Genomic DNA, 16,348 nt, shown 5'->3' with positions numbered 1-16,348 from the left:
TAGGAGCACGGTCAGGGTCAGGAGCAGGAGCACGGTCAGGGGCAGGGAGAGGAGCAGGAGCTGGGAGAGGAGCAGGGATAGGAGGGGGCATGGGCTGTGCTCCGGGAGGGATGGCGGAGGCATGCGGTCCGGCCATGCTGTAGTGGATGGCATGTATTAAATGTGCCGTCAGGGTGCCCATTGTGGCACGCATCTCGCGGCATTCCTCCAGGAACGCAGCCCATCCCTCCTGCTGCCACTCCTGGTCCCCCTGCACACGCTCCGCAATGGAGGTCTGGATCCCCTCCACCGCGGTGACGTGACGCCGAAGCAGCTGGTCCCGGTGTCGGAGCCTGGGCCTCCGGGCTTGGGCAGCTGGGGGTGCCACTGCTGCTGGAGTCGCGGGTCTGGTGCTGGGTCCCGCTGCAGGAAAGAGAAGAAAGGACGGGTCAGTCAGGCAGGTCGTCCACTGTCCCCACACCTCATGCCCTCCACCCCGGAGCCCAGGTGACCGCACAGTTGTGGCTTGGGCCCACTCGGTTCCCCTCCTGCTCCCGTGTTGTATGTTGGCAAGGAGGACCGCCCCTGGAGTAGGGTCCTCCCTCCAGGGGTCTGTATCCTGGCCCTGTGCAGAGCGGGAGGGTGCTTGTGCTGCGTTCACCTGTGGAACTCCCTGCCGGTGGACACTGTGAAAAGCTTAGGGCTAATCGGTGGTGTTTGACAGGGAGTGAGATGCATCGCCACGGCAGTGCCTGGGAGCACACCTGTCGGTGGCGGTCTGGGCTCTCAGATCCCCTCGCGTGGGATATCTCCTGGACAGAACCAGAAGGGTGACTGGGTGGGGGGATGTCCCATCCTTGCAGCAAAACTCAGGGGCCCTTCTCCCTCCCACTATCCCTCCCGCAAGCCTGGTAGCCCAGGGACAGGTGTGGCCACAGTGGGGACTTCCCTCGGGGAACCTGCCAAGGCACTGGGAGCAGGTGAGGGGCTCGGTGGGGGTCCACGGTCACAGGACTGTGACACTGCGCTTATCCCAGGAGCAGCTGGTTGTGCCTCACAGCCAGACATGGGACAGTGTGCCGTTCCCTGTGCTGCACCCCTTGGTGGAGCTGCGGGCTCTGGGCTGAGTCCCTGGAGCCCTGGCCGGTTCCAGCCGGCATCCACCCTTCCCCCTGGTCCCGCCGAATGTGTGCGAGGCGCACGGTCCCAGGCATGCCCTGCAGCTGCCTGCCACGGCCACCTGCCGCTCGGTCACCAGGCTGCACGTGGTTGCACGTGCTGCTAACTGCCTCATGCTACGCAGCATGCAGCTCACGTGGCCTGAGTGACATGCTCTCCCCCTCCCCCCTCCGGGCACCTGGCTCTCGCTCCCCCCCGCCCTCCACCCCCCCCCTGCCCCCTGCCCTTTGGGAGTGTAACCTGCAAAGACTCACCAGTGGGTTCCTCCCCGGCCACAGAGGAGCTGCTGGAGGGGGCCTGTTGGGTGACAACGCTGGCCTCCTCTCCTGACGCACCGCCATTGTCGTCTCCCTTCTCCGGCTCGGTGGGACGGTTTATGGGGCGGTGCTGGCAGGTGTCTACAGGGACAGCTGGGGCTTGCGGGGCTGGCTCGCCCAGAAAAGAGTGCAGCCTCTCGAAATAGGGACAGGCATCGGGTCCTGCTTCCCTCCCCTCCGTGGCCCGCACGTACCCCAGCTGCAGCTCCTTCACCTTCGAGCGCACCTGCTCCCAGCGGCTGATTTTGTACAGTACAGCGTCGATGCTTTTCCGGAAATTCAAGCGGCCAGTGTAGACAGCTCGCAGCTTATTCCAGAAAAGCGGCTGATTTTCCGGAATAAGTGGCCCAGTGTCAACACACCTATAGAGCTTAGAATACTGTTAGCCTTGTTTGTTTGTTTGTTTGTTTTTTACTGCTGCTGCATGTTGATATGAACTATCCATGGTGATTTTAAGATCCTTCTTAAATTATAACAACTAATTTAGAAACCATTATTGTATGTATTGCATACATATAGCTGATGCTGGTAAATCTAGTACCAAAGATGTAGGTACTAGCTAAGAATTGGCAAACTAGTAACAGGAAATCAGACCAGCTCACCTAGTATTAGTTTTGTTCAGAATAAGTATTAATCATATAAGAATGTATTTGGTGTTTAAACCCTATCAAATGCTTGTAAGTTGCTGCATGTATTAATTTCACTGGTGTTGTCTGTATTCCATAGTATATGGAACTATTCAAGTTTTGCTTTATAACTTTGAAAACATTTGGACTCATGAATTGCATCCCTCGCAGCTATCCAGGGGGACTGTCAAAATGTAAGTGGGCCATTTTAAGACAAAAGCTTTGTTAATTATGTTATCCACTCATGAGAAGTATATCCAGAAGGCCTTGTCTTATTGACTTGAATGCTGAAAGAGGAAATAAAAATAGTTGGCATGATTTTTCTTTTCTCTTTGGTGTTTGAACTCTTGCAAGGCTAGAGACATTAAACTGAAGCCAGAGATTGTCCCTCTTCCCTGCCCTCAGTCTCTAGGTTATCCCTGGGTCCTCTCTGGAGACATTTTGAATTGAAAGATCTGTACAACAGCATTTAGTTTGCAATTAATTTGTATGTATAAACTGTAAGTAACTTTGGTTTTTTTCCTAGTTAATAAACCTTTAGCTAGTTTGTTACAGGATTAACTACAGGAGTTGTTTTTGGTGTAAGATCTAGTACAGGGGTTCTCAGACTTCATTGCATCATGACTCTCCTTCTGACAACAAAATCTGCTACATGACCTCAGGAGTGGAGACAGAAGCCTGAGTCTGCCCAACAGCTGCTGCTTTGTGGGGAGGAGGGAGTGGACAAAGCTGAAGCCTCAGGGCTTCAGCTCCAGATAGTGGGCCGGCAACTTGAGCCCCACTGCTCGGGCTTCAGCAAGTCTAAACCAGCCCTGGCAACCCATTTAAATGGAATCGTGTCCCACTTTGGTATCCCAATCCACAGTCTGAGAACTGCTGATCTAGGATGCCGGTTTATCTGCGGTAAGCAACTTTCTCTTGGGACAGGAAGTGATTTGAATATCTTATGATTTTTAGTGTAAGTGATGATTTATTACTAATTCCTTCATTACTAAATCGTTTTTGTGTAGGTGACAAGATAGTCCTAGACTTTCCCAACTATCTGTGATTCCATGGTAAGACTTCTATAGTGATCCAGGAGTTCACATTTATCTCTGGCTTCAGTAGTGGACTAGCCACAGGGCCTCAGTACAAGGACCTCTGCCAATTTCGGGGGAATTGGCTTTTACCACCCAGTGAGTCTGGCCCGGGAAACTCCAGCAGAAGCTGTGAGATGGGGGACGGCTCCCTCCCAGCAGCAACCCTGGGACCTGGGAAACGGCTTTTGACTGGCTTGGTGAAATCTAATCATAGAATACCAGTTTAGAATGTTTTTGGTAGCCTGCCCTGAGATAGGCACTCATGGTAATGAGTCACTCCAGACAGTGTGACAGTTTTAAGTTCCATGCTATTTATATGAATGAGGCAAAGGGGAAGTTGGAGTCTAGCAGATTGGAGAAATTTTGAACCCACTGAAGCCAGTGAAAGTTTGTCAGTGACTTTAGTGATGCCATGATTTCACCCCTGGATCCTATCTATGTCTCTGTCACTGAGTTTGTTCAGTTAGGGTATGTCTACATTTCATTTCTCTTCTGAGAGAAGAATGCAAATGCAGACACCCAAAATTTCAAATGAAGTGCAGATTTGAATTTCCTGTGCTTCATTTGCATAATTGCGTTATGACACTATTGCGGAATAGTGCTATTTCGAGAGGAAAAAACTGGGTTATTTCGAGATAAAACCCTTCCTTCAAAATAACCCTTAGTCCTCAAAAAACTTGCCTATTGCCTGTGATGGACTTGGATTTTTGGATTTTCCCCAAAATACATGTTAATCACGTACAAGATGTATTATAATATTAGTACGTTCCTTTGTATGTCAAGATAGGATAAAGAGATGGATATTAATGCCACTAGTTAGTGGTATTAATCAACCTAAGACTATTAAATTCAACTACTGACAAGGAAGGCACAAAACAGTACATGGAAAACAAAGGCCTTCTGCTGCTTGTAGAGTAGGCCACCATTGCTTTGGCTCCAATTCTCAATGACTCTTTACTTTGTTTTCCTTATAGTATCACTATGGTACTTGCATTCCCATTATTTATTTCTTTAGTTTACTGTTGCAGATATATTTTAGTCCATATGTGTGTTCTTTCTTCTTTAAGCAGCTGTTGTGGAACTTAAAAATGTAACTCCGTTAACTCATGATTGTGGTACCTTGAAGTTTGTCTTTAAGATGCCATGCAATTGATGTTAGTTCATTGTGTATTTAAGGTAGAACATTTAATATTATTTAAGATTCTCAGTAGGTAGTGCCAATACGTGAAAACAGTCATCTGACTCAACACCCAAAAACAGTAATTCGATTAGCTGTACTTGTGAATTACTTGTTTAGTTTTTCTTTAGATGGATAACCAATATGGATGAAACATGCTGTCCACTGTAAGGCTTATTAAAAAGGTTAGAGCATCTTGCTAATTAGGAAAAAATAGTTAGCCAGGCTGTTTCATCTTTAATAACAGTTTTCTTTAAGAGGTCTTAACATGCAACACACCCATTTTTCTGTTAAATTATTGTAAATTGTAATTTTCTCTTATTTGATCTTTTAAATATAGCACCTGAATTATTCCTCCCTCAAAAGATCATAGAGTGAAATACTAAAATATTATGTGCCATAAAATTAATAGTTGTATATCTAAATTTTTATTTGATAACTTTAAGGAATATAAGGTAAAGAATCTCTAAAATAATAGTTTTGTCAGTTAATACATATCAGCTTGTGCATTAAGTTTATTATTTTGGTTACCACAGTGAAGTAGCGAGGGTGTGATATGCCTGGGGACAAAGGCAAAATTTGCGCCCCACCCCCGATCATTTGTTACTATGTATATGTTGTTTATTTCTAAGCAAAAATAAGAAAGTAAATTTAAAAAAAGATCAACCCTCAGCCCCCTTGCCTGTCCCACCTCCACATGGGGCTCCCTCCAGCGCACGGGGCCATTCTGCTTCCAGCCAGACTGATGCACCCTCTGGCCAATCGGTGGCTGTGGTTCCTCTGAGGGGCAGGCTAAAGGCGAGGACCTGGATGCTGTAGCCCAATGGGCGGTGCCTCGGACTGACTGGTGGTGAAGGGGATTCTGTAGGTTGTAGTCACAGATGGGGCCTGTGCGCCAGCTGCGTTCTGCGCATGCTCAGCCAGAACCTCCATCTTGTGCACTGCGCCCGCTAGGCATTTCACACTAAGTTTAGATTTCCTTCAGGTGCATAAGCAGCCGGCACCCGCAGTGTCTTAGCATCATCCTTCCCTCCACTGTCTGGCTGGTGCCCATGGAGCCTTGCGTCATCCTTCCCTCCATTGTCTGTCTGTCAACATAACTTTTGGCAGCTAAATTGATGCTACCCTAGCATGGCACCCGGGGGCAACTGTCCCCCCCACCTCCCCGCTCACTATGCCACTGGATTATCACTGTTATATTAAATTTGAAGTTTTAAAATATATGCTACAGAAAGAAGCTGAATTAAATTTAGGCAAGGGAATCAAAGTGTGAGGTCACATTAAGACTAAAGTTTGATGGTATCAAAATCCCATAAGTTGTCTTCAGGTGTTTCAGCACAGAATGGAAGATACATTGCTACTTCTCTAGTCTCAAAATTTTTTTGTCACCTTAAAAGTTGTGAAACCCACCTATTTACAAGAATGTCCTCTCAGTATTCTTATGAAATTTCAGTCATATGAAAACTGGACTCTGAAAGTAAATGCACTGAATTGTGGGTCTTATCTAGAACTAGAGCCATAGGGTCTGGTTTTAGCTCTAATATCTCGAGATATGCTTATCTCATAGAGCTGGAAGAGATCTTGTGAGGTCATAGAGTCCAGTCCCCTGCCCTCACAGCAAGACCAAGTACCATCCCTTGACAGATTTGCCACAGATCCCTAAATGGTCCCCTCAAATATTGAGCTCACAACCCTTGGTTTAGCAGCTCAATGCTCAAACCACTGAGCTATCCCTGAATCTAGAATGCTTAATATTAACCCTACTAAGACTTAGTGATTCCTCTTCTAGAAAATTTCTAGTGCTAAGAAATGTTCTTGACTTGTATGTGGAATGAAGGGATGTTTGAGATTTCGAGATACAAAATATCTGATTCATTACATGCTTTTTCAGCACTATTTTGGAATATCGGATGCATAGTAAAATATCTATTCCATGTCTTTTGACCATGCCCATTATTTCAAAATATAACAGGCTTGCTATTCTGACATCCCAGTAAACCTCATTCCATGAGGAGTTAGGGATGTTTCAGAATAGTGATTTATTTAGAAATAAGTGCTGTATAGACAGTGCCAAATTTCAAAATAAGCTATTTCAAAATTAACCTGAAATAAGCCACTCAATTGACATGGCTCAAGTTGCATAGCTTATTTCAAGCTATGGGTCCAGTACAGACACACTCTCTGACTCTTTGGCTATGTGTTCAGTTGAAAACATTTAAATTATTGTTTACATAACATTAACAAGTAATAGCCCTTTCTCAGTGCGCACTTATGTTTCTTGGGATCCCTTTAATCCTCTATCTTGTATGATTGTAGTTTCATGTGAATAACCATATGGTCTCCAGCAGGCTCTGGTTGGGCATGGGATCTACCTTAGGATCCTGTTGTCACTCTTTCACACAATGTAAGGCATAAATTAGAAGAATGAAGGTCTGAGTGGCTGACTTAGAAATTTCCCATCTGCTGCCTGATTTCAGAGACACAGAATGATTCACCTGTTGCTCACCATTTCTTATTGTTGCTCCAGTCAAGATGAGTACTCTCTTGAACAGCAAGATATGGAAATGGGCTACGTAAGAAGAGAATGCCTTGGTAAATTTGCAAGTGTAGCAGGGCAAAATGTGAAGTTCATGTTTCATCCTAGTATTGTCCTAAGAAAATTACTACTAAACAAAGAGATTAACTGGTGCTATGAAGTGCAACTCCTTCTATCAGAGGGCTTTGCACATTTTTACATCTGATAACTGGTTTTGTTGTGTAGTGCTTGAGTTTGGGATGTGTGGTATCTTCAGAGTATAACTGCATCTGTAGGTTGGCATCCTTTCATTGGCAGAATCTTGAACTATTCATCAAAGAGCTCTAGCTATGAGGTTAACTCTTACGTAGTTAAGACTAGGAAAGCTGAGGCTTTCAGAAGGAAATATTTGGGTATATTTACTTTATGTCATAAGGAAAAGGATTCTCCTCTCCACAATAAGGAGTTGTTATCTATGCATTTGAATAATATGTTGAGAATTTAAGTATTTAAATATATGCTTTCCCTTTACTGCCATAGGATGGAATTGATTCCTATTACTTGTCAGATGAAACTGGACAACTCATTTGTTTGGCCTTCAGCAAGGTGGGATTGTTCTTCGTTTCCTTTTAGTGTATACACAAGTTTTTGCTATAGGGGCCCACAGTATTACACATATTTCTACCTCTACCATATCCAATTTCATCAAATAATATAGGGATGGCTTATATGGTGATTCTAGTAGAGTTTAAGGGAGTAAGAATTTTGAATTGGCCAAGATAGATATCTCTGTGTTACGTTAAGCATTCCTAATATGCGGTCGCTTCAAGAAACCCTCTTGTGAATTTAGGTTGTCTCAATGTCTATTTTAAGAGTTAGTAATTTACAGATAAATTATGAAAATTATTAATTTGTAATAAAATGCTTGCTTTTCTAATTTATCATCAGTCTTTCAAATTAGGTAACTACTTCTGAATTCTGAAAACAGAATATCCGTTCTAGGATTTAAATGCTTGTGCACTGTACCCTAGTGTTTCTTCAAAATGGATGATGCGATTTGATTAATTCAGGAAGCAGGGGGAGCCACTCGTTTGCCCAGTGCACATGTTAAGGAATTAACTGGCTGCAAGGTTTTGGAGAAGAGCAACTTTATTCATTCCTACGGATGATCAGTTTCATTTTTCTTTGGCTACCTCTAGATTAATCTGGATTGGTTTCCAAAGTGCTTATTCTCAGCTACCAAGTCCTTCTATCTTTTAGAACATTCTGCAGTTTTGACCTTAGAAGCCCTACTACTTTACTTAGAGGTTGAAAGTTTGGAGTAGCATCCAGAGCATTACATAGCTTGACCTGGAAGGTTGTTGCAAATGGGAAGTCGTTGAACTTACTACCAGATTGATAATTTCTTCATGAAGAGGGAATAGTTAGTCTTTTCCTCACTGATATTGGGTGCATTTATCCAAATTAGGTTTGAACATCTTGAACTTTGATAGTCTAATATAGTAAACCTTTTGATATTTTTTCTGCTCTGTAAAGAAAGGTGAGTGCAATGAAGCCATCAGATTACTATCACATGTACTGGCCCTTAGACAATTTACAGAGAAAAAGACTAAGCGTCCTCTACAGCCTTAGCTGAGAGCCAGTTGGCTTTTAGCTCTTGCTATAGAGCAGGGATGGGGAATCTCAGGCCTGGGGATTAGATGTGGCCCCTAGCTTGCCTGGATTCAGCCCTCAAGGCGCAGTGCCTCCCCCCAGCATTGGGGAGCCCATGCTGGTGCTCCAGCACCCCTCCCTATCTCCCTCTGCACACAAAATCTACTAGGTTGGCCCCCCTTATGCTCTGGTATGTGAGGGAAAAGTGGGGAGCGTCTTTCTCCTTCTCAGTTGAGGGTTTTTTTTGTGCTTCTCACTTGTGTGCAGTCCCCGACTGATTTTTTTTCTGTGGGTGAGCGGTCCTCGACACAAATAAGGATCCCCATCGCTACTGTAGAGGCTCATGCACAAATCTCCAGATGTCCCAGGTTCAGTTCTACCTGTTGGCATTTCAATAGTTTTTAGTTTCATTGGGTAAGGGTTATCTGTCTACTGTATGTAGTTTTTCTTGTTTAAATTCCTGTCATTTCCCTCCCCTTGTCTCACATCATGTCTGTCTCCTGATGTACCAGTGGCAAATAATTAATACTATTGTGGCTTTACATATCAACCTAAATTGCCAATATTTGAATAATATAGCTAGGAAAGTTATTCGGGGAGTGATTGTCTTTAGAGAGAAGAAAAAGACTGATGTAAATTAGGTATATGAACATGTACTCTTGTACATAGAACTGATGTGCACCATTACATGCAGCCCTCTCCCCTCCCCCCACCTCTGCTTCTGTATCAGAGGCAGCAAGGAGGAGAGGTGGGAGCTGCTACATGTGGGAAGCCAGCTATTAAGCCAGCTCCCTCTGCGTACTGGCTCCCGCTGAGACACCTGCTCCTTGTACAGTGCTGCTGTCTCTGTATCAGAGGCAGTAACGTGGGGAGAGAGGGGAAGGAGTGGGAGCTGGTACATGCTAGCAGCCAGCTTTCAAGCTGCTCCTAACATGCAAATTTAGGATGCAAATGTGTAACCGCTGAAATTTTCAGGGGTTACACTCGTACATAAACAAACACGTTTTAACATCCCTAGTGGGAAGACACCGTGTCACTGTTGTTAAACCAGCAAATTAATGGTCAGATATAATAGGACTTTTTTTCAAGGAAATCTGAATCACCATAACAGATTATTTGCTGGTTTTAATTTTTTTAAGTGATAAGATAGCTAATTTGATTGCTTTTTTCCCCCGTGATGGTGACATTTAAAATGGAAACCAAGATTTTTTGAGGGTGGTTGAAAAAACTTGTTGAAATCTTTTGTATATGTCAAAATATATTTTATTAATGTATGCTAGCCAAAGAATATTTTGCCTTCTAAAAGTAATTCTCATTTAAAGAAAAATAATCTTTCTTAGCCATGTAATTAAGAGCAAGACAAAATAAAAGATGCTGGGAGTTTAGCTGGTATTTTATTAAAAATACCATGGAAGGGTTCAATAATGCAAAAATATTTATAACAACACAAATAGTAATGTTTCTGTTATTCCTGGGCTCTTTTTTTTACTTTTGTAAGCTTTTTAAAGATCAGTGTTGATGTGTGATGATATACTATCAAAGGTTTTGTTTTTCTAATTTTGGTTAGTTGACTGTGGAAAAAAATTATGTCATCTTTATTTTAACAACTTTTCATAGAAGGGTGTTATATTTTCCACTATAAAAGCTATTAAGATATTTTCATTATAAAAGTAATTTAATTCAAAATTTTTACTCGCATGGCATATGACAGTATTTGTGTAATGGTGGCACTTGTCCATTTTGGATTATTTTCCAACTATGAATATTATATGATTTCTTGTTAAACTGAATTATAGTATGATGTGTGGCATACATGAAAAGGTATATGAACAGTAAATATTTGGAAAACTGCAATTTTTTTTCTGTTTTACATCTCAGACATTCATACCTTGGGGAGTAGAGAAAGTTGTATAACAGGCAACGGAAAAAAAAAAGCATAAGGGTAACCTTGAAAAATTACAGGGAAATTTCCACAACAGATACACTAGTAATGCCGGTTTAATAATGATTTCCTGTCATGAACTATTTTTATCATATGCCTGCTCTCTGACGTGGCATTCTATTTAACGTTTTTGAGAGCCATGTTGTAATCAGATTAAGCTCAAGGAAACCGATAGGTATCTGTTTGGCTCATGGCTTCTGCTTCTGTTTCTTGTTTAGTCATAAGACCATTGTTGCTGGAATCTTTTTAAAACACATTTTGTTTGAATTGCAGGAGGAGTGTAGCTTATATTGTGTAAGTCTTAAGGCTGTGTGTCAGGGGTTATCATGATATATCCATAAAGTGCAGTACAGAATTATTTGTAAATTAAAGAAGACTAATACAAAATATGTTTCTTTGATTAAATAGATAAAAATAACCATCTATTTTTAGTTTCAAACATAGTGATGTTTTTTAGGAACAAACTAAAAACAGTGTTAGGAAAGACCGATACTGAATAATACTGCATTCCAATCTCCTTATTTAAAACAAAAATCCTTTACACAGCAGATACTCGGAAGTCATTTTATCTGGTTATTATCATGAATAATCTGTTTCATACATGAGATGTTATTACTATAAAATGTTACTCTTAATACAACGTCAATATTTTTATTTATTCAAGTTAGATCAATCAAAAAGTTTATAAGCAAGATAACTAGTTATGTTGTCCAGTCCTTTGTGTGCATTGAGCATTCTGGAACTGATCCAAAAAGGTGTTGATTGTCCCCTGTGAATTGTGGCTGTGCTTGATTCCTAACAAACTTAGTACCTCACAGGATGTTGTCAGTACCCTGCAGGGTCATGTCTGGATTTTTAAAAGCACTGTATGTGCTCATAATTTTAAGTGTACAAATTGAATAAATGCATCATTAACAACCCATTTGGCATATGCAAAAACATTTTTGCTCACACAAAATAGTCTGTGTTAAGGCCTTTTTGAAAAGGTTTGTTTATACTGTATAACCTCCATTGAAGCATTTACTTGATTGATATTCTTGAAATCCAGCAACCAAAGAGTTAATACATGCAGTTTGTTTCTTGCCATAGTAAGATTAGCTGATCTGTAAAAATGGGCATGAATTCATTATGCACAGAAATTCTAAGTGAGAAAATTAAAAAAACCACGTTAACATACTAATCCTATCTCTCTTAAAATTTTGAAACTACAAAATAGAAAGTATACATAGGATCATATTTGTCTCTTGAATATCTCCCCTCTGATCACACTTGAGTAAATGGGTTTTGTACACATGTATCCAAGAGCAAATTTTAGCATTTAATTATTTATGCCTAGTCTATTGTTTGTTTTAAGCACAGCTCTTTGAAATAAGTTTTGTGTGAAAACAATAGCTATGGAAGATTTTGGAGCTTTTTCCCCCTTTTATTAAACATAAATAGTATGCTGATATCTATTTCTTAATAGAATGTATTTTAGACTGCTATAGGGCATATGTGATGGTTACTGATTAGCTGGTGGGATGTAGTGAATTGAGCTGGCATAGTACCATATATTAGTCTAAATAGTGATTGACTACTTTGACCATTATGGAGAGTTGTGTGCTATACAGTATGATAAAACATATAGGAAGGCTAGAGGAAGAAGCCTTTATTTTAATTTGTTCATTCAAGGCACTGACACAAATTCTGTGAAGCAGTTACTAAAACAAGCATTCTCATATCTTGTTCCTTTATTTGTACCTTGATACAACAAGCATTTTAGGCAAAATGATCTTTGGAAAATGGCTTATGTAGTGATTATGATTTTAGGGATGTGTTGTAATTTTGTTCTACTTGTCAAAAATTAACATTGGTGAAATTTTTCATACATATATTGTAGGTTGCATTTCAGGTGAACATAAATAGTTAGTAACACAATAAGCAAATGTGTACTTTTTGAAATTTTGACTGAATTTGTTGAAATCCTTACAAGATATTCATCTATTTGTAGCATCATATAGGTCTGTCTCCCCATCTGTCTCTGTTTTTCATGAAGATTAGGTTCTGATACTTATTTTTCACTTTAGTACTTATTCATTGTGCCCGCTAAAATGCCATTTCTATAACAGTTCTTTGTCCTCCAGCTTTTATTGATCATTTGTGATTAAAATACAAGCTTTTTTTCTGAGGGAAAAACTTAACAAGCAATCAATAGATTTAGTTTAATTTAGATATAATTTAACTATGTATGTCAGGAAAAGTAATTTAATTGAACCCATGTATGTCCTATGAAATAATTACAGTAATAATACAGTGTGAAGTCAAAATCTGAGGATCAGAAAGAAGGATATGGAATATTCTAGATCAGTGCATTATTTTCTGACATGTAACCTTTCTGCTGGGCCAGATTTATTAAGGAATGTATATGACTTTTATCTTTTATATGTAACTACTCATCTCAGGTTCAGAGACTCTACCAATAAATCCTTATTTCACAGGATATCCCTGAGACTTTTTTTTTTTTATTTGGCAACCTGACTAAAATAGTCTCATCTGGTTTAACTAAAATCTTTGCATTACTTGGCAGTGGTTTCTTTTGTACGTGGTGCTTAGAACTCATTGAAGCTCAAACAGTACAGGAAATGCAAATCATGCAAATCATCCTCACACTGGCGATGTACAGTGGCGAGATTGAATGGCAGTACGTATGGCTCGTGGGCTGACCACATGAAAGGGGTCATTTAAAGACCAGATGAACTAAAGCTGGGTTAAGTTAGACTATATGTGAGCTTCAAAGCTTATAGAATAGCATCCTTTTAAAAATAAAATTTATTTTATTAATAACACCTGCAGCAAGTTTTAAATAGTAAGGAAATAGATGGATGCACAGTACGTTAAATATATGCCATACTTAACTCAGAAGGGGCAACATTATTTTTTAAAACTCAGGTAGGCCAAAATATATGTAATATATGTTTTCTTTCATTTTTCACTTCATAGTGTATAAGTGTAGACGTATGGTTCTTGTTTGCTTTATACACTTCCAGACCTTACTGTTCTCTCCTTTGCCAGGTAAAGCTCCTAGTAAGAGAAAAGGGAGTTTTGTGGGAGTAAGGAAGGCAAAATTACTGGGCTCTCTGTTTCTGGGTGTGGGTTGAGAAGAGTTTGCTTAAAGCATTTTCTGGTTTTTATTTAGAATTTTTAAAGCAACTTTAATTGTATTATATTTTGTAAAAAATACTGTCTTGTGATTTTTTTCATTGCTTCTCAGTACATTTTTATTAAAAATTCTGTACTGTGAGTTTATAAATTTAATTCAGTAGTTGTACATTTATTGCATTCAGTATATGCAGTGGCAGCTAAGACAGAAGTTATGTTGTTTTAATTTTTTTTAATTTGATTTGGTTATTATTTGTGAAAAAAGGGTTGAATTCAATATGCAGAAAATGTATGAGGGCAATTAGAATAAGGAAAGACATTGATATTGCCAATAGCGTAATAATATAACTTATTTTCTGACACTGCAATCAAAATCAATAAAGAGTGCACAATTAAAATAAATTAAAAACAGACATCACCACTGCTGCTTGTCACCATTTGTGTTGGCACAAGTGACTGTCATTAGAGTGGCAGTCTTAAGAGGGAGCCTAGAAACATGATTTCCTTTTTCAGTGTTACTGGGGTTTTTTTTTAAACCCATTCAGATTTAGATGCAACCCATGCAACAGAAGACTGAGAAAAGTCTGTCTAGGACCTGATCATGTAAACCTTAATTTATGAGTAGTCATTACTCACACAATTAGCCTGACTGAGTAAGGACATCTATCATGAGTAAGGTTTTCAAGGTCATGAACTATAATATACATTTTCTATTGGCTGTTCTCTGATTCATCTTTCTTCAAGTCCTTCCCAACTCATGGGACAGATGTTTGTTAATTTTCTTTGTCCTGTTGATATGTTTGGGAATTTGCACCATGATTTAAACAAGCATGTAATACTATGAAATTCTGTTTTCATGTCTAGGGTTGCCAGGTGTCTGGCATTGAACTGGACAGTTCAGTATTTTCGTCTCCTGTCTGATAAAAAATTCAGAACATATCGGACACCTAAAATGTCTGATATTTTCTGATTTTTTTCCTGGCCAGGAGGCAAATATCCTGGGTACTTACTGGGTTCTGCAGGGGAGCTGTCTGGCCTGGTGCAGAGATGGCAGGAGGCTGGTGGGTTTTTTGTTTTTTTTGTTTTACTTATCAACTCTTGGGATCCTTTTTTTTTCCTCAACAACTTTGGTCTCCCCCCCCCTTTTTTTTTCTCACCAGAATTTTTTCCCCATTTTTTTTGGGGGGGAGAGGATGTTCGGTATTTTTGATTAAACCATCTGGCAACCCTATATGTTTTGCAAAGACTAGTTTGCCCCTTTTCTTTAATGTCTGTAGTCTCTTGTTTAGAATAAGATTTATTCTTATTTAGAATAGCTTATTAAAGAAGGAATAAATTTACTTTATTGTATTATGTACTAAGGATGTTAAGAGGTGGGTAATTGGCTAATTGTGTAGTTGATAGAACTTTTATTGACTACACTCTTAGGGTATGTCTACACTACAAAGTTAATTCGAACTAACAGACATTAGTTCGAATTAACTTTAATAGGCGCTACACTAGCGCTCCGCTAGTTCGAATTTAAATCTAACTAGCGGAGCGCTTAGTTCGAACTAGGAAAACCTCATTTTATGAGGATTAAGCCTAATTCGAACTAGCTAGTTCGAATTAAGGGGTGTGTAGCCCCTTAATTCGAACTAGTGGGAGGCTAGCCCTCCCCAGGTTTCCCTGGTGGCCACTCTGGACAACACCACGGAAACTCGTCTGGCCCCCTCCCGGCCCCGGACCCCTAAAAGGGGCACGGGCTGGCTACGGTGCCCGTGCCAGGTGCAAGCCTGCCAGCACCTAGCCAGCAGACCCTGCACCTGGCACGGATCGAGCCAGCCACCCGATGCCCCCCAGCCCTTCCCCTCTTCCCGGGACCAGGCTAGCGGCTCCCGGGAGCTTGTCCGGGACCGCAAGAGGCGGGCACCAGCCTGGGCTAGTGCAGACATCGTGAACCTCGTCCACGATCTCCGCACTAGGCACAGGAAAGCGGCCGTCTAGGGCAGGAGAGCTGCCATCCTGGCCACCCAGGAGCAGGTGTGCAAGAGAATCAAGGGGGTCCACTGAGACCCCCGACCCTGAGCCCTGAGCTTACAATGGCCGTCCTGTGTCAGACCAAAGGTCCATCTAGCCCAGTAGCCTGCCTGCCGACAGCAGCCAACCCTAGGGACCCTGGAGGGGATGGACCGGAGACAGTGACCAAGCCATTTGTCTCGTGCCATCCCTCTCCAGCCTTCCACAAACCTTGGGCAGGGACACCACTCCTACCCCTTGGCTAATACCACTCCATGGACCCAACCTCCATGACTTGATCTCACTTCCCTTTAAACTCTGTTCTAGTTGTAGCCGTCACAGCCTCCTGCAGCAAGGAGTTCCACAGGTTGACTCTTTGCTTTGTGAAGTACAACTTTCTGTTACTAGTTTGAAGCCTGCTACCCATTCCTTTCGTTTGGTGTCCTCTAATCCTTCTTTATGGGAACTAATGAAGAACATTTCTGTATGCACCCTCTCCACCCAACTCCTGCTTTTAGAGACCTCTATCCTGTCCCCCCTCCGTCTCCTCTTTTCTAAGCTGAAAAGTCCCAGTCTCTTTAGCCTCTCTTCATATGGGACCTGTTCCCAACCCCTGATCATTTTAGTTGCCCTCCCCTCTCCCAGCCTCTCTCTTCCCCTCTCCCACCTCCTTTCCCCAGTCTCCCCCAGTTTTGTTCAATAAAGACAGATTCCATTTTGGAAGACACGTTATCTTTATTTTGTA

At 41.4% G+C, this 16,348-nt stretch overlaps 1 protein-coding gene across 8 annotated transcripts in view; it reads left to right on the top strand.

The window, feature by feature from the left end:
• QTMAN (queuosine-tRNA mannosyltransferase) overlaps positions 1–16,348 on the top strand; it is a 349,427-nt gene that overhangs the window by 119,855 nt on the left and 213,224 nt on the right. The window contains exon 1 of one of the 8 annotated variants that reach the window (XM_075933322.1): positions 7,429–7,478. The exons of the other annotated variants lie outside the window; for them this stretch is intronic. Coding sequence (XP_075789437.1) covers positions 7,441–7,478 — 38 coding nt within the window. The 5' untranslated portion in view covers positions 7,429–7,440. Of the gene's footprint in view, positions 1–7,428; positions 7,479–16,348 lie in introns of those variants that run through there. 8 annotated transcript variants of the gene reach the window in all.

This window comes from Pelodiscus sinensis, chromosome 7, assembly GCF_049634645.1.
Source record: "Pelodiscus sinensis isolate JC-2024 chromosome 7, ASM4963464v1, whole genome shotgun sequence".
Classification (NCBI taxonomy): Eukaryota; Metazoa; Chordata; order Testudines; family Trionychidae; genus Pelodiscus; species Pelodiscus sinensis.
Note: the sequence above shows the minus strand (reverse complement) of the source record. Positions and strands in the feature narration are given on the sequence as shown.